Raw genomic sequence first — 27,504 nt, 5'->3', positions numbered from 1 at the left:
TATGTACCACTCCAGCAAGCCAAGCAAAATCTAAATCAAAATTTCCCTTTGCAAGTTCAAAATTGAATCTTTGTGAGTTCCAGCAGATTATATTTTGGCTCAATTTCCAAACATCTTACCACCACCACCACCACCCAATCTGTGCACCTTCTGCCCTGACTTTAGACCTCACATTTTGCTTTTCAAAATGCACCAGTTATACATTCCACAAACGCTTGACTGGCTCTGCTTCACTGAAAGGAGTCATTTAGTTTACTCCACATTAGATTCGGTTGAGATAATTTTTTGCCAAGAAGTTGGAGACAAGACTGTAATACAGATAAATTTGAACAACTCTAACAGCTCTAACAGACTGAGAACTGCAAGTGAAGTAAGAGGAGGTATTTTGTGGTGCCACTCTGATAGTGTCAGTGGTGGTAACAGCATTATTATCCCACTCACATCCAACACCCAATTTCCTTCTACTTGTCACTTACACTTATTTCATCACTGTAGATAATCCTCAGCCCACAATTTATGACTGTATGGTAGTTCTTGTAAGAAAATGAATCAACTACACTTCACTAGAAAATTGCTACCAATCATATAAGGAGAACATAATGGAATATTCTCCTATTGTCTTTTGACACCATCTTTGAGAAAAACCTTACATCTCTGCATAGGAAAGGAAAATAAATATATGATAGTTCTTGATTTAATCACAGAAGCACTATATGAAGATATTAAGCAGTGGCCCATTGAGTAGCAGGCTGAGAAATGAAAATTTTAGAATGTTAAGAGCATGAGATTTACAGAGCGAATGTAATTATTAACACCAGTGAGATGCAATAAACTTGCAGAAATTAAATAAAATGCTGAACAGTGGAGGACTGTATAAATCAGTCATTAGTACTGACTGAGTGCTTGCTTTGTTTGCTATAATTATTTTTGCTAACAGTGTAATTCACCATTAATTCTTCAATTATTTGTGCAATGAATAAGAGCCTTTGTATTAAAGGTCAAATGCTGTCTGAAGCGCTGTCCAGAAAAACAAAACCAAGGGCTAAATTTCCATCCTTCGTGGTTATAAGGGGCTGCCGTCTAACAAATTAGTCCAGCCAACCTTGTACTTTCCGCCCTGCCTGGCAGCAGCTCTCCAGGGACTCAAGACAGGTATAGTATAGTTCCACCTTGTACAATGAGAAATGGACATGATCCGGCCCTGCCACATGCTGCACCAGATGTATGCTAAAGGGCTTGCATGGCTCCCCTGTGCCACACAAAGCTTTTTCTGGGTAGATAGGGGATGGCGACTGAGAGTGGCAAGACCACATGTGGCCTTCAAGGTGGCCCTGCCTCTGTAACAATAATGCAATGCTGCACCCGGAAAACAGAGCAGTTGAGGGGCTCTGAAGTGCTTTGAAAAGAAGGTGGGGAAGAGCTTTGTGCGTAATATAGAATGCTGCTTTAGCTGCAGTATAGGACTGGGCTACCCATTATATGTAATACACCAAATTCCATCATATTATGTCTAATTCAGAGTGACTATAGAAGTGGTTATCAGAATGGCAGGCACTCTGTTTGGTGCTGTAGAATTAATTCAGTTACATTTTAGAACTGCCCTTTTAAACGAGCAAAGACATAATAGCGGTTTGGTTCAGAATGCTTACTCATTTGAGGGAAATAACTATCATTGAGATATTATTCCTCTATTTTTAGTTTATGTAAAATAACACCTCTTGGGCAATTGTATTCCTGCCAAGAAACACTCCCCTCCCCCACTTCAGAAATGTAGCCTCGCTGGCTGTACCTACCTATTTGAGACTGAGGAACCATAGTGGATTTACGATCACACAAAGGGGAGAAAGGAAGCCCGAGTTCTGCTTCTTTGTCACCCTGAGGAATCAAGAGAAAGAACAAAAGCAGGTTAGAATACAGCAAGAATGTAAAGGGTTTAAGCTGTGTTCTCATGCACTTTCCACTTATATGAGTGGGACTCACACAGGATTAATTCCTGATGTACTGCAACCTTACCACTGAATGCAGAAAAAAGCAGTACAGTCTGACTGTGAATTTTTTTGCGTTTGCTTGTGTATGCCACAATCCAGAGAACTTTAGACATGCCCAGTGAGACTTTTGACTCTTTCCCCTTAAGATCAGCAGATTTATCCCCCTCCCTGTTCCAGTACCATCTCTCCTTCCATGTCGCCAACAGACCAGAAAAAAATATCCCTCGGGTGGGATCCATAGATAGAAGGAGCCTACTTGCAGAAGGTGGCCACACCCGATTTTCAGGGACCCTCCTGCACCACAGCACACCCCATTCACCAGGGCCCCCGACATTCTGTGTAGCATTTACTCAGATTGCTCAGAAATTTGCGAAAATTGCAAAAACTCTCCAAAAAAACAAAGTGAAGTCCAGAGGGCTGAGCTTAGGAAAACTCTTTGAACTCCTCCCCCAAAGAAATTTCTCCAACATCCCTAAGATTGTGTAATCCACACATGTCTTCTATGGCACCGTATTTTTGAGCTTTGTCCCAGATCACTATTTCACATCACATTCTGCTGTGATAGTCAGAGTTGCCAACTGACTAGGAAAATAAGAACAACCACCTGTCTACTTTTTGCAATAGCTTTTGGGAAGACCACAAGTCCCAAAGGCCACTGCTCTTTAAGTCTTGATGTGGTCATCTGCTGCTTGTCAGGGCAACAGAGGAGAGGAGAGGAAGCTCTCTGCAGTATAACAAGGAAAACCTTTTTGTGAATGTTGTTTCTGGTTTGACCTATTGAATTTTAGTTTGGTAGCATTAAATTATTTTAGCCTCATGCATATATGTTTGCAAAAGCATCTCAAAGGTCCATTTCCCCAGCCCCACTGTCTAAACTGAAACATAGTAGATGGCTTAAATCATCTATCTGCTAAAATAATCCATGAAAATATGTAATTAAAGAGCTACAGCTCAGACTGCCAGCACTCAGGGCCTTATTGTTCTCCTGCTAGCATCAAGCAGGAGAGCCATGCCATCAATGTAATGGTATAGCCAAGGTAAGCCCATTATCTATAACATCTGCATGACAGCTGATGATCAGTCAGGCTGTATACAAATTATCTGCCATACAGGTCTGCATAATTGAATGGATATTTTCATCTAGATGAATGGGCTCTTAAATCCTGAATAAGAGAACTAGATGGGCTGCTGCAAAGAACTATTTCCCTGTTCCTTTATGCTTGGGTCAGCAACAGGGCCTTGTTCATCTAATCAATTTTCAAGGACTGTTATCCATTCTGCACAAATGGGACGTTCTTTACCGTTTCTGTCACATTCTCTTGCTGACTGTCTCAGGTCACTCCAGTGGTATTTAGATTTTTCCATGGTACTGTGATGGAGACTGACCACTGTTGAATTGGTGCCATCTTGTATTGATTACTGTAATACCCTGTTTGTGAGGTTTACTCTTGGAAGATGGTCCAGAAGCTAATAGTGCAGAACAAGGCAGGCCATTTACTGACTGGACTAACTGCATGGAACATAATATTCCTACACTGGCCCACTTGCCCTGTCTGACTGTCTGCTGTCAGGCCCCATTGGAAGCATTAATTATGACAAGCCCTAAACATCATCAGACTCTGGCCTCATCCATCAGCCAGAGAACTGAGGGCTGCTGGGAGGCTGCACCTCCTGCCTCCCAGGAAGAACAAGACGACAAGGGGGAGACCAACCTGGTCCTATACATCAGCCAGAGAGGAGGAGCTGCAGGGAGCTCGCTCCACCCCTCCCTGCTAGAAAGAGCACGCAGCTCCAGCTGACAGCTCTCTGGGTCTGCAGACTCTGGCCTCATCCATCCTCCAGAGAACTGAGGGCCACTGGGAGGCTGCACCTCGGGCCTCCCAGGAAGAACAACACGACAAGGGGGAGACCAACCTGGCCCAATACACTGGTCAGCAATGTATCTGCTTTCTTTCCCCTCCTCCCTCCCAACTGCTTTTCCTTTTGTGCTGTGTCTTAGATTGTATGCCTGAGGGCAGGGACTGACTTAATATTAGCCTTTGTAAGCCACTCTGGGAGCCTTTTTTTGGCTGAAGAGAGTGGTAAAAATGCTCTGAATAAATAAATAAATCAGCTCAGCATATCTGAAGGAATGTCTCCTCTCTATTAACCTCCCTATTTTTTACATATCTGCCAGACAGCCTTCAACTGGGTTCCTTCTCTACAGGAAATGATGTCTTACTGAGCTCACAGAGGGCATTCTCTGCAGTGGTGTTGCAATTTTGAGATCAGTTTCTCACGGTGACCCACCAGGCCACTTCCCTCTTAGCATTCAGGCCCAGAGTAAAAATTTCTCTACCTCCCCGTGCTTGTTATCTGTACACTTGCCTTCTATTTTTTTATTGTGCTAGTTTTCTGGCACACTGTGATTAACATGTTTTAGAAATAAATAGCAAATGAAACTAAGTAGGTACCACCCACTTGAGATAACTTATACAGATTGCTTATCATGGGATGATAGGGATGACTCGAGCCAACTTGCTTCAACTTTGAAACACCTCATAAACATGTCAGTGAGGTCAATATGAGTCCAGTGCTTGTAAGCTCTGGATAACTGGAATAAACAGGCCCTTAGGAAGATAAGTTTGAAGTTTAACCAGTGTTGATGGGTTTTGCAGGCTAGGAATGTGTTTGAAATGTCCACAAGATAATTCATATATGTCATATTAGAAGTCATTGCAGAAGTAACCACCAATGGTGCAATCCTATACATGTCAACTCAGAGGTAAGTCCCAATAGGTTCAGTGGGGCTTACTTTAAATCTTTTTTCATTGTTGTATTTACTGATTACCTGATCTATCATACAGAAAAATCTGTGGTGATTCAATGAAGGCAGTAATCAATATATCATACAAGCTACTGTACATGTAAATATAGAAGTGGGGTATTGTTCAAATAAATGGAAAGCATGCTCACATGCGCGCACACACACACACACACACACACACACAAGATACACCCCAAACTACTTTTCCTTATTCCCCCTAGGGTTTGTCTTGTTTCTACAAAGAAGCATTTAAGACTGCTTTGAAGCATCTCACCGCCTCCTTCTTTGTTCAACTTCTTTATCATTCTGTCACTAAAAGTCCAAAATGAGTTTTTCAAGTTACCTGTCTGAAAAACTCCTCAAGCAACGACATGGTCCAGCGATGATGGAGGTCCCATGCCTTGGCAGGATGACTGATGTCAGCTGTATGCAACATCAGTGATAAGGCTTTTGGTTTGTCGATTCTGCAAACCCAACCAGTGGTACAATTTAATTGTCTGCATCATTAGACAGGAAAGAGACAGCTAAGAAAGGAAATGAGGCTACTCTAACCTTCAGCTTATAGACTGAGTTTGTTTGCAATATTTAACAGCATTTGGTTCCCATAGGGATTCCTGAGGTGAAATCACTCATAATATCTGTAGCCTAGTGTATAAAGTGGGGTACAAGGTTGGTCTCAAGTCATTTAGACCATTAGCAAACCCTCAGTCCCTGAGAGAATACCAGCTGCTATTTATCTTATCTGGGGACACCTGATGAGCTTGGGAAATACGACTCCCCTACTTTACCATACAAGAACTGACTGACTGGCACAAGGTCTCCAAAGTTCCAGGCAGGATTCTTTCCTAGCCCTACCTGGAGATGTTGGGGATTGAACCTCGGACCTTCCACATGCAAAGCAGGTGCTCTACCACTGAGCTACAGCCTCTTCCACTGTCCTGACAGGAATATAAATTCTACATCAAAAAGGTAATGCTCCCCAACACATGAAATCTAGTTCATAGATCTTAGCATGGGTGTCGTACCTCTTTAAGACAGTGTGGGTAGCTGCCATTAAGCTCTTTCCTTAACAAAGCCCCGTCCCACCCCCCAATTTCCCCAAGAACAATCAAAAACCACCAAGAGGAAGAAAGGAGCAAATGAATTGCTAGAAGGAACACAAAAAGCCTTCTTTTCTACCTGGAAGCTCTTAGTTCTAATCCAGAGCTGAAGGCAACATTTCAACACTAGGAAGAAAGACATGTGATGATTCTAGTACCTCCTTTCCATCATCTTCTCCATTGGCAAAAGAACTGTCAGGAATGCCCTAGCTGCCTCTTTAAGTCCCCTCCAGTAGCCAACTCATGACACAGACGAAAGGGATTCTTTCCAAGGCTTTATTCCTTTACAACTTAATAACTCTTTCAGATGCTAATCACCAGCGACTAAGCAAGGAAACACACTGGGGTAGTTAGCAGAGTAGCCTAAGCTCCGGGTAAGGCAGTTGGTCCCCGTTTGAAGGGGAAGAGCAGGAAAACTCTGAACTTATGGGCTATGGAGAGGTCCTCCCTCTTATCCAGGGATCCTCGGGATGCGACCGTTGTTTTAGCACCAAGTGGACAGAGCGCCTCCTCTCGGCGCCCTCCATTAGGTGCTGCTCCCTGCATCTGTGCCGAGCGTCCAGCAAAAACCCCTCCCCCGCTCTCTCGCTGCCAGGGTCACTCTCTCTCTCAGGAATGCAGGCAGGAGGAATCTCTCCCTGCCGCTGTGCCTGTGAGAGATGAGCGAGCTCCCCTCCCATGAGTGGTTGGTCTTCCTCAGAATCAGAACTACTCTGGGGCAATATGGGCTCAGTATCCACCCTGATAAGAACCAAAAGCAACTTGTTGTCACATGATGGAAGGGATGTTTTGCCTGCTTCAGCTGTCCCTCTAGTTGATCAGAAGCAAGCTTTTATATAGTAAGGACACAGCAAAGATACGCACTTCTTTTATCCCAGCTCCACTTTAATCCTTGCTCTTTGGGAGTGTGTGTGTGTGTGTGTGTGTTCAACTGCTGTTAAAAGAAATAGGCACAGACATCAAAGGATGCTGGTTTCCCCCAAAGAGATGTTTTTGAAGCCTGTTTAATGAAGTGGCAAAGTACCAGCTGTAATACAGCCCCTCCCTCTGCACAGTGTCACAAGGTGACTCACCCTTCTGGCTGTTGCAGTGCATTCTTCATGGCTTTGATTTGCTGGAAGTGACAGGACATATCTGTAGCCAGCACCATCTCAATCACCAGAGTCCTGAATTCCCTTTGGGGTAGATATCCAGTCAAGAAGGAGTGAGGAGGGGTGGGGGGGGGGAGAGAGAGAGAGAGAGATGTAACAAACACTTTTTTTGTCTCTCTATCTACAAATTATTTATGACATTCTCACTCTGCACTCCCGTGTGCGTCACTGAACACTTCACATTATCTTTTTTTCTGCAGCTTAAGGGTGGGGAGGAATATCTGTTGGACATACCAGACCTGGAGTGAGCAATTTAGTCAGATGATGTAGCTTTGCTTGCTAAGTGATAACACAGTGCTTTTCAGAAACTGATGTCAGGGCACTCTCTTTTCTATGAAATGTAATGTTCCAGAATCATCGGACCCAATATAAATATGATGTTGAGCAGGCTAAAATTACTTGCCCATACATGGGGACAAAACATGGCCAGGGAAAAGAGGACACTTTTATCTGGTAGGCTCAGCCTGGGCTGCAAGCCCATTACCCTGAAGAAAACATTGAGACTAAATTGTAGATCATGCTTGAGGGTATCTATGTGGACTTATTTATCTATATGGCATGGTCAGATATTGTAAGATTTGCAGGAGCCAATCAGAAGCAATTTTAGAACAGAACAGGCAGTATTAAGACTTGCTGGCCCAGGCCTTTCTGTAAAAGAGAGAGCAAGAGGGAGAGGGGGAGGGGGAGGGGGAGGGGGAGAGAGAGAGAGAGAGAGAATACAGGAAACCAGTAGTGGCTGGTGGGGTGGTTACTAAGTGGCCATAACCCAACAATGGTGGGAGTAAGAGACTGCCCACGCTTACCTTTCATCACCAGCAGGAGGCAGTGGGAGCACTGTGCAAGGTCAAAGTCCCTGAGTAGAGGATCACTCTTGATGATGTCAGCAGCCTGCAGCCACATCAGACAAACTTCCCACTCGCGGCCTTGCAGTTGCATGCTGCTGGCCGCAGCAGCTCCCACCCTCATCTCCCGATGACAAAAGGCAAGGCCCTTCCCCTCCTTATCACCAGCTGGCAGATGCAGTGCATTTTGTCTAGTGAAACACCTTCGTGGCTGCCCCTGTAATAAACACTGCATGCAGACAGTGTCTTTACATACTTTAGCCACTAGATGGTTGTATCAGTTTTATCATGGTGAAGTGAGGAGCTTCCCGGGTCTGTTCTGTTCTGGTTGGACAGAGAAAACAAAAGTTCTTGTCTAGTTTCCTGACTGGTGCATCCTCCAAGCCTTCTATACTAGGGATGGCAGAGAATTCCGCCACGGATTCCAGTGAGGCCGGATTCTTTAGAATCCGCCCCCCCCCCGGAATCCGTGGCGGAATGGCCTCCTGCCCCCCCCCCACGGAATCCCCCAGGGACGGTACTTACCTGGGGCGGATGCGGCAGCTGGTGGCGGCAGCTGGTGGCAGCAGCTGGTCTCCTGGCTGGCTGCAGCCAGGCTGCTGCCACCGCCACTGCCATCCTGGCTTGCAGCCGTGATAGGGTACGTAAGGATTTACATAGCCTAACATGGCTGGGTAAAAACAAAACAAAACATGCAGTGTAAGCAAATGGCGGCGGCTACAGCGGCTGCCATTTGCGTTCCCTATTTTTCGCCAATTTATCTTACGTAATATTTACATAAGTTAAAACGGCAAAAAAAGGGGGGATGCAAATAGCGTAGTGGGCGCTATTTGCGTTCCCCTTTTTTTCGCCGTTTTATGTAAATATTTCGAAAATAGGGAAACACAAATGGCGGCCGCCGTAGCCACCGCCATTTGCGTATGCTGGGTTTTTTTTTACCCAGCCGTGATAGGCTACGTAAATTGTTACGTACCCTATCATGGCTGCAAGCCAGGACGGCAATGGCGGCAGCAGCAGCCCGGCCATGGCTGGCCAGGAGACCAGCCGCCGCCGCTGCTGCCGCTGGAACTGCTGCTGCCACCGGAACCGCTGGCCATCAAGGATTCCAGGGGGAGGACCGGATCGCCTCCCCCCCCCGTTGAGGATTCCGGGGGGAGGGACAGAGCGCCTCCCCCCCACTGCAAAAGATTCCGCGAAAAAGTAAGTGAGTTTCGTACATCCCTATCCATGACACGCTACTTGTAGTTCTTGGGACAGCATGTCATGTAGAGTGGCACATTTCTGTCTCTCAAGAACAACAAGTCCCAGAGTTCCTTAGTTCCTGCCAGCATTTCCTGAGCACAGACAGGAGGAGCCAACAGGATATAGCATCTGACTAGTAGCAGGAGGGAGGGACAAGCATGATAAATCATCATCATCAGAGGACTGAGTGCTAAGCTGTCAGGGTTGGATCTGAGCCCATAGAGTCCCAAAGCAGCTCTGATTCTGAGGAGGACATACAATTCATGGGAGAGGAACTCTCAGATTTCAGAGGCACAGCTGGAGTGGGAGCCCCCCCCCCTTGCTCACATTCCTGGGAGTGACAGTGACCCAGGCATGGAAAGGGAGGGACAACTTGAGCTTTTAGATGCGAGGCGCAGGTGCAGGCACAAGCGAGAGGTTGCGGGAGCCGAGCTTAGGTGCTCAGCCCAATTGGCTCGATGTCAACAGCTGCGTCCCGAGGCCCCACGGGAGAGGGGAAGATTTTCCTCTCCCACTCCTTAAGTTCAGAGAGTTGCCACGTTTTTTCCCAAAATGGAGATCAGGCTGTCAGGAATGCCTCTGTTCCTTACTGAATCCTCCAATAGCCAGAATCAACACTCAGACAAAAGGGCTGCTTTCCAAGGCTTTAATTCCATTCAACCTAATGAAGCTTACAGATGCTAATTGCCTGAGTCTCAGGGGAAATACAAAGAAACAGCCAACTAGGAGTTTCTAAGAGTTAGGATTGTAGTTGATCTCCATTTGGGAAAAAATGCAGCAACTCTCTGAAAATCTCCCCCTCTCCCGTGGGGCCTCAGAGCGCACCTGTTGATGTCGAGCCAATCAGGCTGAGCACCTAAGCTCAGCTCCCACAACCTCTCTCTTGTGCCTATGCCTGCTTGTGTCTAAAAGCTCAAGTTGTCCCTCCCTTTCCATGCCTGGGTCACTGTCGCTCCCAGGAATATGAGCAATGGGGGGCTCCCCCTCCAGATGCGCCTCTGAAATGTGAGAGAGTTCCTTTCCCATGGATTGTATCTCCTCCTCAGAATCAGAGCTGCTTTGGGACTCTATGGGCTCAGATCCAACCCTGACATAAGCTACCCATTACATTGAAGACATAGGGTGCAGCTGCCCCTCTATTTTTAGATTCTCACAGGTAAGTGTGTGTGTGGGCCACTGATCCAGATCAGGACCACCACAAATGAAAAGGGAAGGTTTAAACTGTTCCCCCACCAATTTCCTCTCAATATCTCCACCCCCGCTTGAGCGGTTTTAGAAAGAAAAAGGAAGACTCTATTGGAGCCAATGCAGGGGTTTTTTTTTCAAACATTCGTGAAAGGGGCAACAACTGTTAGGGGAGCTGGCAGGGGAAGGTTTAAACCTCCCCTCCTCATATGTAGTGGTCCCAATCCAGTTTGGCCCCCTATAACTAAAAGATAGAGGGGCAGCTGCAAACTGTGTCTTTAATGTAGCATGTAGTTTGGCCCTGAGATCCCAGGAAGAGTGGGAACCACTGCAACTGATAGGATTTCCAGGCCCCAGAATGCATGTCTGTAAATGAGTTAGGCCTCTGGTCTCCAGTGTGCGTAGAAGTACTGACAAGAGACCCGGAGACAGGGGACAGCATCTAAAGAGCATGTGTCACTAATGTATAATTAATATACATGCATAACATACTGCCATGTCTAGCTATAAGTACAAACCTGGCAGCCAGAAATGTACAAAGCTTAAACAATATGACCTAAAGAAGCTAAAGGTCACCAATCTATCCTCAATTTTCAAACAAGGCCTTTTGTGTGTGGGGGGGGAACGAGGAGCGGGGGCCCATGTTTCAAGTTGATAATAACTGATGCTTAGGCACTGTACTCTAAGGATGTACGAATCTCTTATCTTGTTCCGTTGCGGGGCTTCTGCGGTGGGGGGGAGGCGATCCGTCCCTCCCCCTGGAATCCTCCCCGGCTGGCTCCACCCCGCAGCAAGTCTGCAGAGCTGCGAGCCAGGGCCGCCCACAGCCGGACTTCCATCTGCTGCTGGGCTGTGGCCGCAAATGGTGGCGGCCATAGCGGCCGCCGTTTGCGTCCCTGTGTTAGCCATGATAGGCTACGAAAATATTTACACAGCCTATCACGGCAAAGAGCAGGGACACAAATAGCGTCCGCTACACCATTTGCATCCCTGCGTTAGCCATGATAGGCTACGTATATATTTACGTTGCCTAACACGAAAAGAGCAGGGATGCAAATGGCGCAGCGGACGCTATTTGCGTCCTTGCTCTTTGCCATGATAGGCTACGTAAATACTTACACAGCCTATCACGGCTAAAGTAGCAAGGGAAATGGCGGCCGCAGACGAGGGCAGCTGACAGCCTACAACAGGTATCCCGGGGAATTTTCGCGGGGTGGCAGGGGGGATTGCTCTGTTGCGCCACGGACTCTGGCAGTCCATGGTGTAATTCTCTAACATCCCTACTGTACTCCACAAGTCATTGCACGCAGCTGTCTTGACATATTCATTAGATCCTTGGTTGCGACATGTGTAATGTTAGCCCGCCAGTGACCTATGGCCCCAGCAAATGGTGTATTGGCATACTAATTAGGGATGTATGGGACATTTGTTTCAGTTCATTTTTGATCAAGATTTACCCAGTTTGCACCATCAGGACTGAACGCGGACTCAGACGCAATCTACGGTTGAAGTCCATACATTTCTGAGCTTGCAATGTGATTCACGGACCAAAAAAAATTGTGTTTGACAGCATGCATACATTTGAAAAATGCGCATGAAAAAATGAGTACCATTGAAAAATGTGCACAAATATGCTTGCATGAACAGGAGAAGAATACATACATTTCAAAGATAGACACAATTTATGTGTACATTTGGGGAAATACAAATGAAAATACTAATGGATTTTCATGTGTATCTATGCAATCTGATATGGGCGCAAGTCAGAATGTGCTTTGAGATGGAATTTGGAGAACTTCAGCAAGGTCGAGTTTTGCTGTTTTGCACATCCCTAATGCTATAGCCCAATTCAAACATAAAGCCAGCTGTGTAGAACACCACACAGGGAGAAGCAATTTTAGCCCGCCAGTGCCACATTTAAATCAAACCAAAGTGTACTCTTTAGGACCTGTCAGAGTGGTGCAAGCATGGCCTGAATTTGATGGGAACCCTAAAAAAAACTTACTGTTGTGTTACTGTACGAGAAATTACAAACCAAACAGCTCCACTGATGAAACTATATGAAACCATAATCGGAATTGGATCCATCAAAAAAAGCTAAAGAACTCAACATTTTCCTAGATGCTTTACCAAGCAGAGAAGGGCTTGTGCTGCAGTTTCAGCAAACTGCAAGGAACCTAATAGCCAAAACAAAACACTGTTCCAGAGGAAACAACCACACATCTTGGCAGAGACCTGTTCTCTGTTTTTGTGATTTTAGTGTAGTCCTTTGTCGTTATCTTTGTCAGTACTTGTTTAAATGTGATCTATGTGCAATAATCATGCACTTTTAAGTTAACTAAAAAGTCTGATTTCTTGAAAGGAAAGGGGGAGGGAAATTCAATTGTTTCTTTCTCACTATGATTCAGAATACTCTCCCCAATGAAACTATTCTCCTTTACATATTCATAAACTTTGTAAAAGAGGGACAAATGGAAGATTCCAATTTTAATTCACTTCTTCATCCTTGAAAGCCCCTTCAAAATTAAAGCTCCAAAACCACATTGTATTCATCTATCTTTTAACTTTCTATTTAAAATATTATTGAACCCTTAATGAGAAGTTCAGTGTTCACTGGAGTCTCAATTCAAGTAAAGCATCTGAACTTGAACTCAGCCACACAAATCAGTGGCATTGAAATAAACCAGTCAAATCTACAGTTCTGTTACAGTTATATTACTATGGTTATTTTTATTACAGTCATATATACTACAGTAATATTACTAAGGTTATATTATGAAGCAACATGTAATCTGAATGTAATCTGGCATCCATCTTTGTGTGATGTCTGTGAGTCTCCCAAATTCATCAGTCACCTTCTGGTGAAGAGTAAGTTTTGAAATGCAATACACTGAGAGATTTGAAGTTAGAGTGCTTTGAAAATAAAACCATTTCTGCAAGTTGATGTTGACAGCCATTTATGACAGCTTGCAAAGGACCCAACTTCACCTACCAGGATTTTGCCAGGCTGAATGGGCATGGGTTGAATTCAAAACCTATTGCCTATATATTTCTGGGCACAACCTGCATTGTTTGGTTAATCGACTGGAATGGGCCAAATTAAGAGACAAGACTGAATATTCCCAGCCTCAAACTCTTGACTCTGTAATAAAACTGGCAACTCCCAAATTGGATGACATCTGAATTATTTGAAGGTCAGCAAACATCCAGAGGGGATGATGGCAAATTCCCCTCCCTTGCTGCTCAGTCCTTCCATGCAAACTTGTCACAGCAGCAGAGAACAACCATTTCTGAGCAGTCGAGATTGGGAGGGAAACCAAAATTGGATGGGAGCCAAATGACCTCCCCCGGCCCTCTACATGCCACATGATGTCAAAGAGGCATGGGCACGACCATGGCCCCTGATGCAATTTGGTCCCTGGCAGGTGCAGCAGATGAATGATCCTCCCAGTGCATCTGGCAGGAACTGACTTTACTGCACATTGTCCTTCTCCACCCCACCCACCCCTTGCCATGGGGAAGGCACTGCAGGGGTAAATCCCCCCCACTTCCAACCTTCCAGTGTTATCTCTGATCTGCAAGGATGCCCCTGTGCAGCACTTGCTTCATTATCTCCAATCACAGGTTGTAAATAACACAGTGGAGATAACAGCGGCCAAGTCCTGCTCCCTAGTGGAATCCAGAAAAGCTCTGCAGACCAGATGGGGAAACTCCATGAGCCAGAGGTTCCCCACTCCTGCTCTAGATTTACTAACCCATTCATTAGTCAGAAAAAATGTTGATCTATGCAAAAATTGGTTGGATCCAGGTTAAGTAAGTTAAACTCATATCCCACTGCAAACCAGGTGGCTTAAGTGAAGTCATGACTAACTTGTCCCATTTATTTAAATGGAACCTATGTTCAACTAACTTAGTTTGGAATGAACTTAGTTTGGAATGAATAATTTATTAACAAATTTCTCACAAATAATTCCAATGAACTCAGATCATCGAACAGTACTTTCAAATGCATTCATAAATAAAATTGCTTAATGCAATTTGACTCATGTCTCCTTCAGCATCTATAAATCTTTAAACTGATTGGTTTGGGCAAGGAGTAAATAAAGGGTTAAAGTAAAACCCTTCTACACACATGTGTATTGCCAGTGGGACATTTCATTTCCTTCAGAAACCAAAGCAATCAATATCAGAGTATGCACAAAATGGTGGAGTTTTTATGCTTATTCATGCAGACAGTGCAGGTACAGAGAAAATAAGTAAGCTCATAATCAATATCAGTTTGAATTATAGAAACATTAAAGTTTGTAAGACTGACGTCCTGACTCACTACATCTTCAAGAATTACAGAGCTAACAGATTTGACGTATAAACCAACCAATTATGAGTTTTATCAGCATCTTTTCAAAATCCCATTCTGAAAATGTAATATACTGACAACATTAGACATACGATTATATGAAGCACCCTGCTGGATCAGACTAAGGGTTCATCTAGTCTAGCTTCCTGTATCCTTCCGGATGCTTTCCAGAAACCTACAAGTAGGGCATGAAGATCACAAGCAGAGCTTTTTGATGTAGATATTCAGATCTGTATTCATCAAAAAGCTCATACATCTCTGCAGATATTAGCAATATAAACCCATGGCTCAGCAATATGATTACAAAGGAAGGCCAGAAACTGGATTTACAGAAAGTGTGGGCACTCTTTATTCCAGTGTATACAGAACGGTTTTATATGCCTATACAGTATATTGAGGAGTCATACAACTTTCAGTTTGGGATTCTGTTTCTTTTTAACAATGGCCACCAAAGAAGACACCACTCGAAATGCATTACATATTCATGAATGAAATATGTTTGAATGAACTTTGAGCACCAAGTTGTTTGTGTGAATCCAGCATTTTAACAGGCACTGGTGCACTTTTTGTCTGATCACAGATTTTCCTTGTTTGTTTTTCTGCCATTCATTAGACAACACTCTGTAGTAGCAACAGCAGCAAAGAAAAATGTGATGGCCCTCTATTATGTCCTGTTTTGAAATTATTTATGTTGCAACTCGTAGGCTTTGGCACAACTTGAGTGCTGCTGCTTCTCTCATCAACTGCTACCAGACTATATCCCCTGCTGATCATCCATGAACTGAGACTCCCACTAAGTACATTTGGGGAGTACACTTCGAGCAATCTTATTGACAACCACCAAGGTCAGTGGGCATTCTTACCTCCAATCATCCTTGGAGAGATTAGACAAAATGTTCATCTCCTCATCGTCTTGCAAAAGGCGAAACGCTGCACTAAGGTGATGATTTTCTAGCACAGACCGGTCATTGTAAAGAATGGCTGTATCTGACCTATAAAGCAAAAGACTTTGTTTCTATAAACATAGATTGGGATTTCTTTCCCCTGAAGTAGTAAAGATTTTTTACCTCACACTACAACATCTATTCATTTCCTACATTTATATTAGAGGTGTGTATTCATTTCAGAACAAATGCAAGACTGAACTGAATGGGACCCATTTGGTTCAATTTTCATTTGTTCCAAAAATGAATGTCAGATATAAGTGGGTGACCAATTCATGCCTATTAGTGCCATTAAGGGGTGAAAGAGCTTCATCATGTCAGTGGTGGCAGTGGAGCTCATTTCACTGGCTATTTCAGTTGGCAACCATTTTTTACCCAGAATGCCTCACATGTGTTGTTCTAGGGCATTTCAGGAAAAGAAAATGATAGCTGCTAATGAGGCCTGCTATTTTCCCTCAGAATATATGGAAGGACACAATGTCTAGAACCTTCTAGTTAAATAAAATAGCTGCTATCAGAAATGGCCAGAGAAATTAGTTCTGCTGTTATTGCCACTGTAACAGCACACACACACACACACACACACACACGCAATGGGTTAACAGTGCCATCCTGTACATGTCTATTCAGAAGTAAATCCCACTAAACTCAATAGGACTTACTCCCAGATAAGTAGATATAGGACTACATAAAGACGAAAAAGAATAACAAGAATGAAGAGGAATAACCAAATGAATGTGAATACAACAAATGACTTATGAAACGAATGCAATTTTAACAAACCTGTAACAAAACAAAAGTAGGGATTTATGACAGAAATTATGGAGTAACGAAATACAATTTTAAAAGGAAAATCCTGCACATCCCTACTGCATCATTTCATGCCTCACTATCACATTGCATGGTAAGTTAACCTGTGAGAGAATGACTTGCCCAAGGCCAGCAAGTTTGTTTCATGCTTTAACAGGGCTTTCAACTTAGCTCTCCCAACCCCAAGAACAAAACTGTAGCTGCTTCAGCAACATTCTTGCTCTCCATCTTTCTTCTTAGATAAGGGAACGCGGAGGTTTCAATGCATGCTCTAAATCTGCTCGATATAAAGCAGAAATGTACGATTTTCATCATCCAACAAACAGCACCCACACCACCATCCAGATCGCTCACTCACACTCACCTGGTCAGACTGGGAGATAACTAGGGGTCCCCTATAAGGCCCTGGCCCCTAGAGGTCACTGAGTCTAGACTTTTCCCAGGACTCCTCAAAACACCTACCTCTGGGCCTTAACCTACCTCTGGGCCTTAATTCCTCTCACTATCTCTGTCCATCCTAACTCTGCTCCCTCCTTCCCTGACTTCTCCCTGACTGCCCCTGTCCTCCTCCTAACTGACTTTCTCCAACTGCCACTAACTCCAGGCGACATTCCATTCTCGTCTCAGCTGTCAATCATTCCCTCCACTCTCTCTTCTGTTACACAGACCAATCAGCCAGTCAGTCTACTAGGGGGTTCAAATCTTACACCACCCCATGTGAAGCTGAAGATGGGCAAAGCTTTCAAACTTGATTCCACTCAGGTTCTCATTTTCCCAGTGCCAAGTTCAGTCTTTCTCGATTCTGCATCAGATTGGGGGGGGGGGGAATCCCCATTTTTGCACACATTTCCCCCCAAATGTATTTCCGTGCACGCATTTGCATATGTGCACTTTTCCCCCATTAAATAAAGTGTTGTTGTGCACATATATGTATTTCCCATACTGCATGGAGAACTTCAGAAATGTGTGGATTTCATTGGAAAACTGCATTCCAGTTTGTTTTAAGGTTTGGGTAGTGTGAATTTGGGAAGTTTGCATTGAAATCTGAACTAAACAAATATCTCAGCCATCCCTAGTGGAGGCAGCTAAAACAATCATTACACATGGCCGCCAGCTGTCCATATTGCAGGTGGTTATTCCAATCACGTGTTCATTCCAATCGCACGGGGCAGAAACATGTTTTGGTCTCTACATGGGCAGGATCAAGTTTCAACTGGCCCTGAAAAACACTCTCTCACTCACACATACACACACACTCCTGCCCATCTGCTCCATCCTTTGATCTTCTTCATCTCCATCTGGAGCTTCTGGAATTTCATTTGATAGGAGGTATTCTCTTTTCCCCTTTCTCTCCTCCACTCTCCCATTTATGGTGTCCTTTTTCTCCTGCGTGTTGTCTCTCATCTTAGCTGCAAACCATCCTACAGCTGCTGCTTCTATGCTCCTCAGGTCCATTTTAGGCTGTACTGGTGCTCAACTAGGGATGTCACAGGAGTCCGAGAAGGGGTGGAGTCTGGCAGACACCCCCCCCGCTTGGCCTCCCAGACCCCAGTCCACAGACCACTGCACTTACCAGACCCCGTTCACCAATGTGACATGCGGTTCATGAGCACCTGGCAGACACCCATTCCCTCAGAGAGCCACCATTTTGCGAAAAAATGGCAGCTCGGGTTTTTTCGTAAATGCAATGTTATGTAAATGGGGGCCATAAGGGGGCCATTTACATAACATTACAGGTGTAATGTTGAGTAATTGGCCCCTTTATGGCTGCCATTTATGCAACATTACCTTTATGGAAAACCGTACTTTTTTTGGTAAAATGGTAGCTCACGGAGGGGTTGGGTGGCCACCAGGCACTTGCGGGGTGCCCATGGACCATGCAGTAGTTCATCCAAGGAGCTGAACAGGGGCAGATGGCTGGCACGGCTTCGGTGAGCGCCCGGTGGTACAGACGGAGGTGAGTCTGTCCATCCCTACCCTCATCTCCTTAGTCTGTTTCTGCATCACTTGCCTTACTTAGTTGCAGGATTGGAGAGGACTAGCACCATATAGGTCTTGTCAAGAGACTGAGGTGACAGAGGAAAAGTAGCAGCTGAACAAAGCACAGAGAAGTGGATTAGGACAGGGTAGAGTGAGTGGAAAATATACATCCTTTTAGGGAGTGTGAATTACACACTGGAGATTGTATTTGTTGTTGTTCTTAATGTTTTCCACTAAAATAATATATATAATTATATATTACGTCTTTCCTGAATTATTTCTTTATAGTACTATATGCCAGTAATTAATAAATGGAACCAATTTGTTTACACACTTATCTGAAACACATAATCTTATAGAATCATAGAATCATAGAATAGTAGGGTTGGAAGGGCCATCGAGTCCAACCCCCTGCTCAGTGCAGGAATCCAAGTCAGAACATCCCTGACAAATGGCTGTCCAGCCTCGTCTTGAAGGCCTCCAGTGTGGGAGAGCCCGCCACCTCCCCAGGTAATTGGTTCCATTGTCGTATTGCTCTGACACTCAGGAAGTTTTTCCTGATGTTCAGCTGGAATCTGGCTTCCTGTAACTTGAGCCCATTATTCCGTGTCCTGCACTCTGGGATGATCAAGAAGAGATCCTGGCCTTCTTCTCTGTGACAACCTTTCAAGTACTTGAAGAGTGCTATCATATCTCCCCTCAGTCTTCTCTTCTCAAGGCTAAACATGCCCAGTTCTTTCAGTCTCTCTTCATAGGGCTTTGTTTCCAGTCCCCTGATCATCTTTGTTGCCCTCCTCTGAACCCTCTCCAGTTTGTCTGCATCCTTCTTAAAGTGTGGTGCCCAGAACTGGACACAGTACTCCAGATGAGGCCTAACCAGTGCTGAGTAGAGGGGAACTAGTATTTCCCGGGATTTGGAAGCGATGCTTCTATGAATGCAGCCCAAAATAGCATTTGCCTTTTTTTGCAGCTACATCACATTGTTGGCTCATATTCAGCTTCTGATCGACAACAATTCCAAGATCCTTCTCGCTTGTAGTGTGGTTGAGCCACGTATCCCCAATCTTGTAACTGTGCATTTGGTTTCTTTTTCCTAGGTGCAGAACTTGGCATTTGTCCCTATTAAATGTCATTCTGTTGTTTTCTTTTTCTTTTCAGTATATTAATTAATCCATTAACTTTAAGTAGTATGTAGTATTTTCATTATTGAGATTAAAAATCACCTTGGAGCATATGGATTATACCAAGGATATATGGATTATACCAAGGAGCTGCCAGAGGCTGCTCAGGAAGGAGCCTGGGGAAGGAGGACCAGCCAGCAGCTGCACCAGGTGGATCCTGAGCCTGCTTCTGCCCCTGCCCACAGGTACTTAAGGCAGGGCTGCCAGAGGCTGCTCGGGAAGGAGCCTGGGGAAGGAGGACCAGCCAGCAACTGCACCAGGTGGATCCTGAGCCTGAGCCTGCTTCTGCCCCCGCCCACAGGTACTTAAGGCGGGGCTGCCAGAGGCAGCGCCTCGGCGTCGCGCCAAGTGCGTGCTTAGCGTTGCACTTGGAGTCACGTAGGACCTGAAGATCTACCCACCTGCCACTCCAGAGACACCAGCAGCCACAATACCAGCAGCAAATAGCAGCAGCAGCAGAGGGCAGCAGCTTTAAAGACAAGGGGAAGGGGCAAACGTGGACTATCTGCTCCTTCTTAGCTGCTGTTCTCTTTTATCTCTTTTATATTCTTTTAAACTGTTGTGAATTTTATATTCTAATATTTTAATATGTGCCTGGGAGGACTATTGGGCAACTCAGGGGGTGGGGGAGGTGCCACCATAACTGTGGTCACGGGCAGGGGGAGGTATGGCATTGGGGGATTAACAGGCCAGCTGAGGAGAAGAGGGGCTAGACACCTTACAGCTGTCCCCTCTTCTGGTTCTTCCCCCAACCTGATGGTTCCTGGCAGCCTTACCAGTCTGCCCTCGGGTCTGGTGGTGCTGCTGCTGAATGCCAGGTCGGCCCAAAATAAGACCTCCCTCATCCATGATTTGATTGTGGATGAGGGGGCTGACCTGGCATGTATTACTGAGACCTGGGTGGGGGAACTGGGAGGGATCACTCTCTCCCAGCTGTGCCCTCCTGGGTACTCGGTGCAGCACCAACACCGACTTGAGGGTCAGGGAGGGGGGGTTGCCGTGGTCTATAGGAATTCAATCTCCCTTTCCAGGCTTCCTGCTCATTCGAGTGCAGATCTTGAGTGTTTGTACCTTGTGTTGGGTACCTGGGACAGATTAGGGATTCTGTTGGTGTACCGCCCACCCCGCTGCCCATTGGACTCCCTGCCTGAGCTGACAGAGGTGGTCTCGGACTTCCCCAGGATGATGGTCCTGGGGGATCTCAACTTCCATGCCGAGGCCGCTGTATCCGGGGCAGCTCAGGACTTCATGGCCGCCATGACAACCATGGGGCTGTCCCAACATGTCATCGGCCCAACGCATTTAAAAGGACACACGCTTGATCTGGTTTTCTCAACTGGGCAGGTGGATGGTGATCTGAAAGTGGAGGAATTAACATCTGTCCCTTTGTCGTGGTCAGATCACTTCCTGCTGAGGTTTAGACTTCTGGTGGCCTTTCCCCTCTGCAAGGGTGGGGGACCTATTAAAATGGTCCGCCCCCGGAGATTAATAGATTCCGATGGATTCCAGAGGGCTCTGGGGGATTTTCCTGCTGGTATGGCTGGTGCTCCTGTCGAAGCCCAGGTCGCTCTGTGGAATGCAGAGATGACTCGGGCGGTTGACACGATCGCGCCCAAGTGCCCTCTCCCTCTGAGCAGAGCCCGGCCAGCTCCTTGGTATACACCTGAGCTGAGGGCAATGAAGCAAGAGCGGAGACGGCTAGAACGCAGGTGGAGGAAAACTTGTGCTGAGTCTGACCGAACACAGGTAAGAGCCCACTATCGAGCCTACTCTGTGGCGGTGAGGGTGGCAAAGAGGCAGTTCTTTTCCACCAGCATTGCATCTTCTCAGTGTCGTCCAGCGGAGCTTTTCCAAGTGGTTCGCGGCCTGTTACATTCTGGGCCAGGGAGAGAGACGGTGGAACCCTCAGTAGCACGCTGTGACAAGTTTGCGCGGCACTTTGAGGATAAAGTCGCTCAGATTCGTCATGAATTGGACACCACCATTAATGCAGTTCCATTGGTAGAGGCGTTCAGAGCACCGTCTGGTCCAGTTTTATTGGATGAGTTTCAGTTACTGAGGCCTGAGGATGCAGACAAGGTGCTTGGCCAAGTCTGATCGACCACTTGTGTGCTTGACCCTTGCCCTTCATGGCTTATTAAATCAAACAAGGAGGGGTTGTCCGGCTGGGTCCAGGAGGTTGTAAATTCCTCCTTGAGAGAGGGAGTGGTGCCTGCTGCTTTAGAAGAGGCAGTAATTAGACCACTCCTGAAAAAGCCTAACCTGGACCCAGAGGATGTTAACAATTATAGGCCAGTGGCCAACATCCCCTTCCTGGGCAAGGTGCTTGAGCGGGTGGTTGTAGGACAGCTCCAGGCACTCTTGAATGAAACGGATTATCTAGATCCATTTCAATCGGGCTTCAGGCCTGGTTTTGGAATGGAAACTGACTTGGTCGCCCTGTGGGATGACCTCTGCCGGGAGAGGGACAGGGGGAGTGCGACCCTGTTGATTCTCCTGGACCTCTCAGCAGCTTTCAATACCATCGACCATGGTATCCTTCTGGATAGGTTGCCTGGGTTGGGAGTTGGAGGCACTGCACTACAGTGGTTCCGCTCCTACTTGGATGGCCGATTCCAGAAGGTGGTGCTGGGGGATTATTGCTCTGTGCCATGGCAATTGTGCCATGGGGTTCCACAGGGCTCTATTTTATCCCCTATGATGTTTAACATCTACATGAAACCGCTGGGGGAGGTTATCCGGAGGTGTGGGCTGAGGTGCCATCAATATGCGGATGACACCCAGCTCTACCTCTCTTTCTCATCAAAACCAGGTGAGGCAGTGGCTGTTCTGAACCAGTGCCTGGGCACGGTAATGGACTAGATGAGGGCTAATAAACTGAAACTCAATCCAGAGAAGACGGAGGTACTGTTAGTGGGTGGCTCGTCTGCCCGGCTAGGTGATATTCAACCTGTTCTGGAGGGGGTTGCACTCCCCGTAAAGGATCAGGTTCGTAGTTTGGGGGTGCTCTTGGATCCAGAACTGTCACTTGAGGCACAGGTGAACTCAGTGGCACGGAGCACTTTTTATCAGCTTAGGCTGGTATACCAACTATGCCCTTATCTGGACAGAGATAGCCTAGCTACAGTTATCCATGCTCTGATAACTTCTCGTCTGGATTACTGCAATGCGTTATACATGGGGCTGCCTTTGAAAACGGTCCGGAAACTTCAGCTGGTCCAAAATAGGGCAGCAAGATTGTTAACAGGGACTGGCCTGCGAGCTCATATTACGCCAGTACTTTTCCAGCTGCACTGGCTGCCAGTCCATTTCCGGGCCCGATTCAAAGTGCTGGTGTTAACATTCAAAGCCCTTAACGGCTTGGGGCCAGGTTACCTGAAGGATCGCCTCCTCCCATATGTGCCTGCCCGGACCTTAAGATCATCATCAGCGGCCCTTCTCCGTGAGCCCCTGCCAAAGGAAGTGAGGCGGGTGGCTACTAGGAGGAGGGCTTTTTCTGTTGTGGCACCCCGGCTCTGGAATGAGCTCCCTAGTGAGGTTCGCCTGGCGCCTACATTGTACTCCTTTCGGCGCCAGGTGAAGACCTTTTTATTTTCCCAGGCATTTTAGCTTTCTAAATTTTTATCTTTGCTGTTTTAAATCTGTATTTTAAACTCCTATACTGCTGCTAGGTTTTATTGTGGGTGTATTGTTATAATGTGGTTTTAATGTTCTATATATTTTAAATTGTTTTATTGTGTGTTGTTTGGATTTAATTTTTGTGAACCGCCCAGAGAGCTTCGGCTATTGGGCGGTATAGAAATGAAATTAATAATAATAATAATAATAATAATAATAATAAGGATATCCAATGGTTTAAGCCCCACTTAAACAGCTATTGCAAGATATGAGGGTAGGAACTGCTCTACAAATACTAAGTTGAATGAGATCATGAGGCTGTTACTCAGTTCTTAATCAGTTCACTCTACTTACTAGCTGTTCAAAATCTTGCACTAAAATATGGAAGATTGACTTTCCTTATTATTATCTCCAAGGTGTCAAGGAGCTCCCTGGCGGCCTCTTTCAGTAGACTCCAATAGCCAACTCAAGACACAGACAAAAGGATTCTTTTCAAAGCTTTAATCCTTTTACAACTTAATGACTCTTTCAGATGCTAATCACCAGCGACTAAAGCAAGGTACAGCAGAGTGGCCTAAGCTTCGAATAGGCAGTTGATCCCCGTTTGAAAGAGATTCACTTGAAGACCCAGAACTTATGGGCTAGGGAGAGATCCTCCCTATTTCCCTTGGGTCCATGGGAGGCGGCCATTGCTTGCATGCCAAACGGGCACTACGCCTCCTTTCCGCACCCTCCATCGCTCGTCGCTCTCTGCATCTGCGTCGAGCATCTAGCAAGCCTCGTTCCTGCACTTTCTCACTGCTAGGATCACTATCTACCTCAGGAATGCTGGCAGGAGGAATCTCTGCCAGCTGCTGTGACTGTGAGGGATGAGCTGGCTCCTCTCTCACGGATAGCTGTTCCTCCTCAGAATCAGAACTGCTCTGGGGCTCTATGGGCTCAGTTTCCACCCTGAAACAAGGTTATTAGTCCATCATATTGGTCTTTTGTCTATTCCTTCTGATTTGAATACTGAAACTTTCTTTTTAAAAAATCAGTTGCACACTCAGCTTTCCACATCCTGAAGGGATTGTGGATTTTAATACACACCATCATGCCACAATAATGCTGCAGATGACCCCAATATTCAACTTCCTTAATTTCCTATTTAGCAACTGTTCACAGCTTCCCCTAGGGAAACCTCCCCCAACATGGTGGCCTCCAGATGGTTTGGACTTCAACTCCCATCAGACCCAGTACACATGGCCAATGGTAAGGAATCCTAGAAATTGTCGTGCAAACCATCTGGAGGGCACCAGGTTGGGGAAGGCTGCCCCATGGGCATTTTCCCCAAGTTATTGACATCCAAGAGAAGGTCAGAATTAGATGATAGGATATAGAATCACAGCATTAGAGGGGTTCTTGTAGACCATCTTGTCCATTCCCCTGCTCAATGCAGGAAATCCAGAGTTAGAGCATCTCAACAGATGGCTCTTCAGCCTCTGCTTGGAGACCTCCAGTGAGGGAGAGTCCACCAACCCTAGGTAATTGGCTGCATTGTCAAACTGCAGTTATAGTTCTCATGTACATGCAGCTACCATCAAAATCAGAAGATCCAGGTCATGTTCCTCTAGGGATGTGCGAAAGTCACTTACCTTTTCGAAGGGGGTGATTCGCAGTGGGGGGGAGGCGCTCCGCACCTCCCCCCGAAATCCTAACCTGGCAGCTCCACTCTGCGGCAACTCTGTGGAGCCGCCCGCTGGGTGCATTCACAGGTGTCTGGAGCCTGCGGACACAAATGGCGGCGGCTACAGTGGCCGCCATTTGCGCCCCTGTCTTTTGCCATGATAGCCTATGTAAATATTTACGTAGCCTATCACGGCAAAAAAACTGGAATGCAAATGATGGCGGCGGCTGCGGCGGCCGCCATTTGCATTCCCTTTTTTTTGCTGTGATAGGCTACTTAAATATTTACGTAGCTTATCACGGCCTCCGCAGGGACACAAATGGCATCCCTGAGTTAGCTGTGATAGGCTACATAAGTATTTACGTAGCCTATCACGGCAAAAATAGGGAAGCGAATTGCACCAGGTAAGTGCTCCATTTTGTGCACCTTTCGCAGGGTGGTGGGGTGGGACTCTTCGTTCGGCCAAGGATTTCGGGGGCCGAATGCACTGGCATTCAGCCTCACTGAGCTCCGTGGCGGAATTCTCTGACATCCCTATGTTCCTCATATCCTTTCCATAACCCCTAGTACAAATTGTTGGGGTCCTGACATCACAATGTTCTGCATTTCTCTCTCCCTGCTCCTAGAAATGCTTCTGAAACTCTCCTCATCCAAATTTCTTCCCAGATTTTGGAGTTCTGACTTACTTGGTCTTGTTTCCAAATTAGAGCTGATAATTAGGACTTCTCTATTATTCCATTGTTTTATTCTGAATTTTGTACAAACCACTTTACATGCCTAATTTGCCACAGATTTCAGTTCCTTCCATTCATCTGTGCCAATTTGCCCTTTCTACATCTCCAGTGCCATGTGTGTGTTGACAAAACACTGCACAAACACAATTTTGATGTGACTGCATAAGGATTCTTTTTGTGCGGTATTTTGAAGATGTGGACTTGTATAAACTGATCAAACGGGGGGCGGGGGGGCAAAGCTGATGGGATTGTACCTATGTTTTTGCATCAAGATTCTTTTGTGCAGGATTTTACCACACTGATGCAGAAGTGCATGTATATTAGTAAATCACTGCAAAAGAAGAGTTATAGATATGATCGTATGGTATAATCATAGATATGAGTACATCAAGGTTTCTTTTCTGTAGTGTTTTATTTTATCAAGGCATGCATGTGCTTTAATAAAGTAGGATAGGGATGGTGCAAATTAACTGAAGGAACTACAAGGCCCAGAAAACTGAGCATGCTCCAATTCTAGAATACATTTTAGAAATTATTCTAGGTGGGAATATAATGAGATTAAGAAGTTTGGCCATAACTTTCTTTCAGCAATGCATAGGATCACAGGGTATACATTACCCATGGACTTTATAGTTCTAGTATTGGAAAGACTAGATCAAACCTAATAAATCTGGGGAAATACGTTGGTGGCTGCGTGGATATTAGTGGCAAAATACTGGAATTAACAACTTCCATCATTTCTAGAATGGGTAAAAAAATGACATAGAACACTGATGTATAAGACATATTTTATAAGAAATTTTGGGAAGGTACTGTAATTAAAAAGGGCTATTAGATTGTTGGTGTAAGCTGATCTATTATTGGAATCAACAAAATAAGTATCAGAATATTGAAAAAGAGGTACTCTTGGTATAATAGTACAGAGATGTTATAAGGAGTACCTATATTTCATTACTGCAACTATTAAGCAATGCATATGTTTAGCAATCTTCTTTCTTTTTGTGCAAATTTTTATACTATTTGTTCAACCCTTCTTTGAATGTGAATAATTTGAAAGTGACTACTTTGAATAGTAACACAATAATATTTTCATAAAAAAATTAACTTAAAAAAACAGGAGGAGTAAAATACAGAGCAGAGTCAACCAAAGAAACAATAAAAGAACTGAATGAAGAAAATATCTTATCGACATGCTCCACATAATTGGCTACCACTGGGAAGGGGCGGGGAAAAGCAAAATACACTGATGTCAGGAGTTAAATGGTATCACATTTAGACATTCTGGAGGAAGAGCAGGGAAGCAGACATGAGGCAGCCATTTTGGGTGGCAGCTATGTCGTGTATATATCATAATCTTTATTTGCAGCCTAAGTGTGGTGCTTTTGTTTTGTTTTTAAAGCTAATCAAAGCACAATAGTTAATATGACAAAATCTTGAATTGGCTACAGTATGCAATTATTAAATATCTGGCAGGAAGAAACATACGTTCACCAAAGTTCAAACAGAGCCCCTCATTTAAAATTCCCAAAATCAACATTTTCAATAAACTTGAAAATTGGTTTTGATGGCTAGAGTCAACTTGGGTGGAGCAAAACTCTAGGTTCTTGGGTGAAATTTAGGCTCATCATTAAATGACAAATAGTAGGGATACCTAGGGATGGTGGAGAATTCTGCCATGGACTCCAATGAGTCTACCCATTGAGTCACCTCCGCCACCCCGCAAAGTTCGCACCAGCCGGATCCTACCTGCCTCCAGCCGGGTCCAAATCTGTCCGCTCACCCCACTGCCATCTGCTGCCAGTCTGCAGACACAAATGGTGTCCAACGTAGCGGACGCCATTTGTATCCCTGCTCTTTGCCATGATAACCTACGTAAATCTTTACATAGCCTATCACGGCA

General features: G+C 45.3%; 1 protein-coding gene across 1 annotated transcript in view; it reads right to left on the bottom strand.

Moving 5' to 3' along the window:
- PDE1C (phosphodiesterase 1C) overlaps positions 1–27,504 on the bottom strand; it is a 257,158-nt gene that overhangs the window by 62,960 nt on the left and 166,694 nt on the right. Inside the window, exons 9-12 of the mRNA XM_084859810.1 lie at positions 15,535–15,663; positions 6,968–7,069; positions 5,138–5,258; positions 1,794–1,875 (exon numbers count right to left, since the gene is read on the bottom strand). Of these exons, the coding sequence (XP_084715936.1) occupies positions 1,794–1,875; positions 5,138–5,258; positions 6,968–7,069; positions 15,535–15,663 (434 nt within the window). The remainder of the gene's footprint in view (positions 1–1,793; positions 1,876–5,137; positions 5,259–6,967; positions 7,070–15,534; positions 15,664–27,504) is intronic.

The sequence above is a fragment of the Heloderma suspectum genome, chromosome 5 (assembly GCF_057233095.1).
Source record: "Heloderma suspectum isolate Gila_16-S chromosome 5, 16-S_ref, whole genome shotgun sequence".
Taxonomy (NCBI): domain Eukaryota; kingdom Metazoa; phylum Chordata; class Lepidosauria; order Squamata; family Helodermatidae; genus Heloderma; species Heloderma suspectum.
This window is presented reverse-complemented; position numbering and strand designations above follow the sequence as displayed.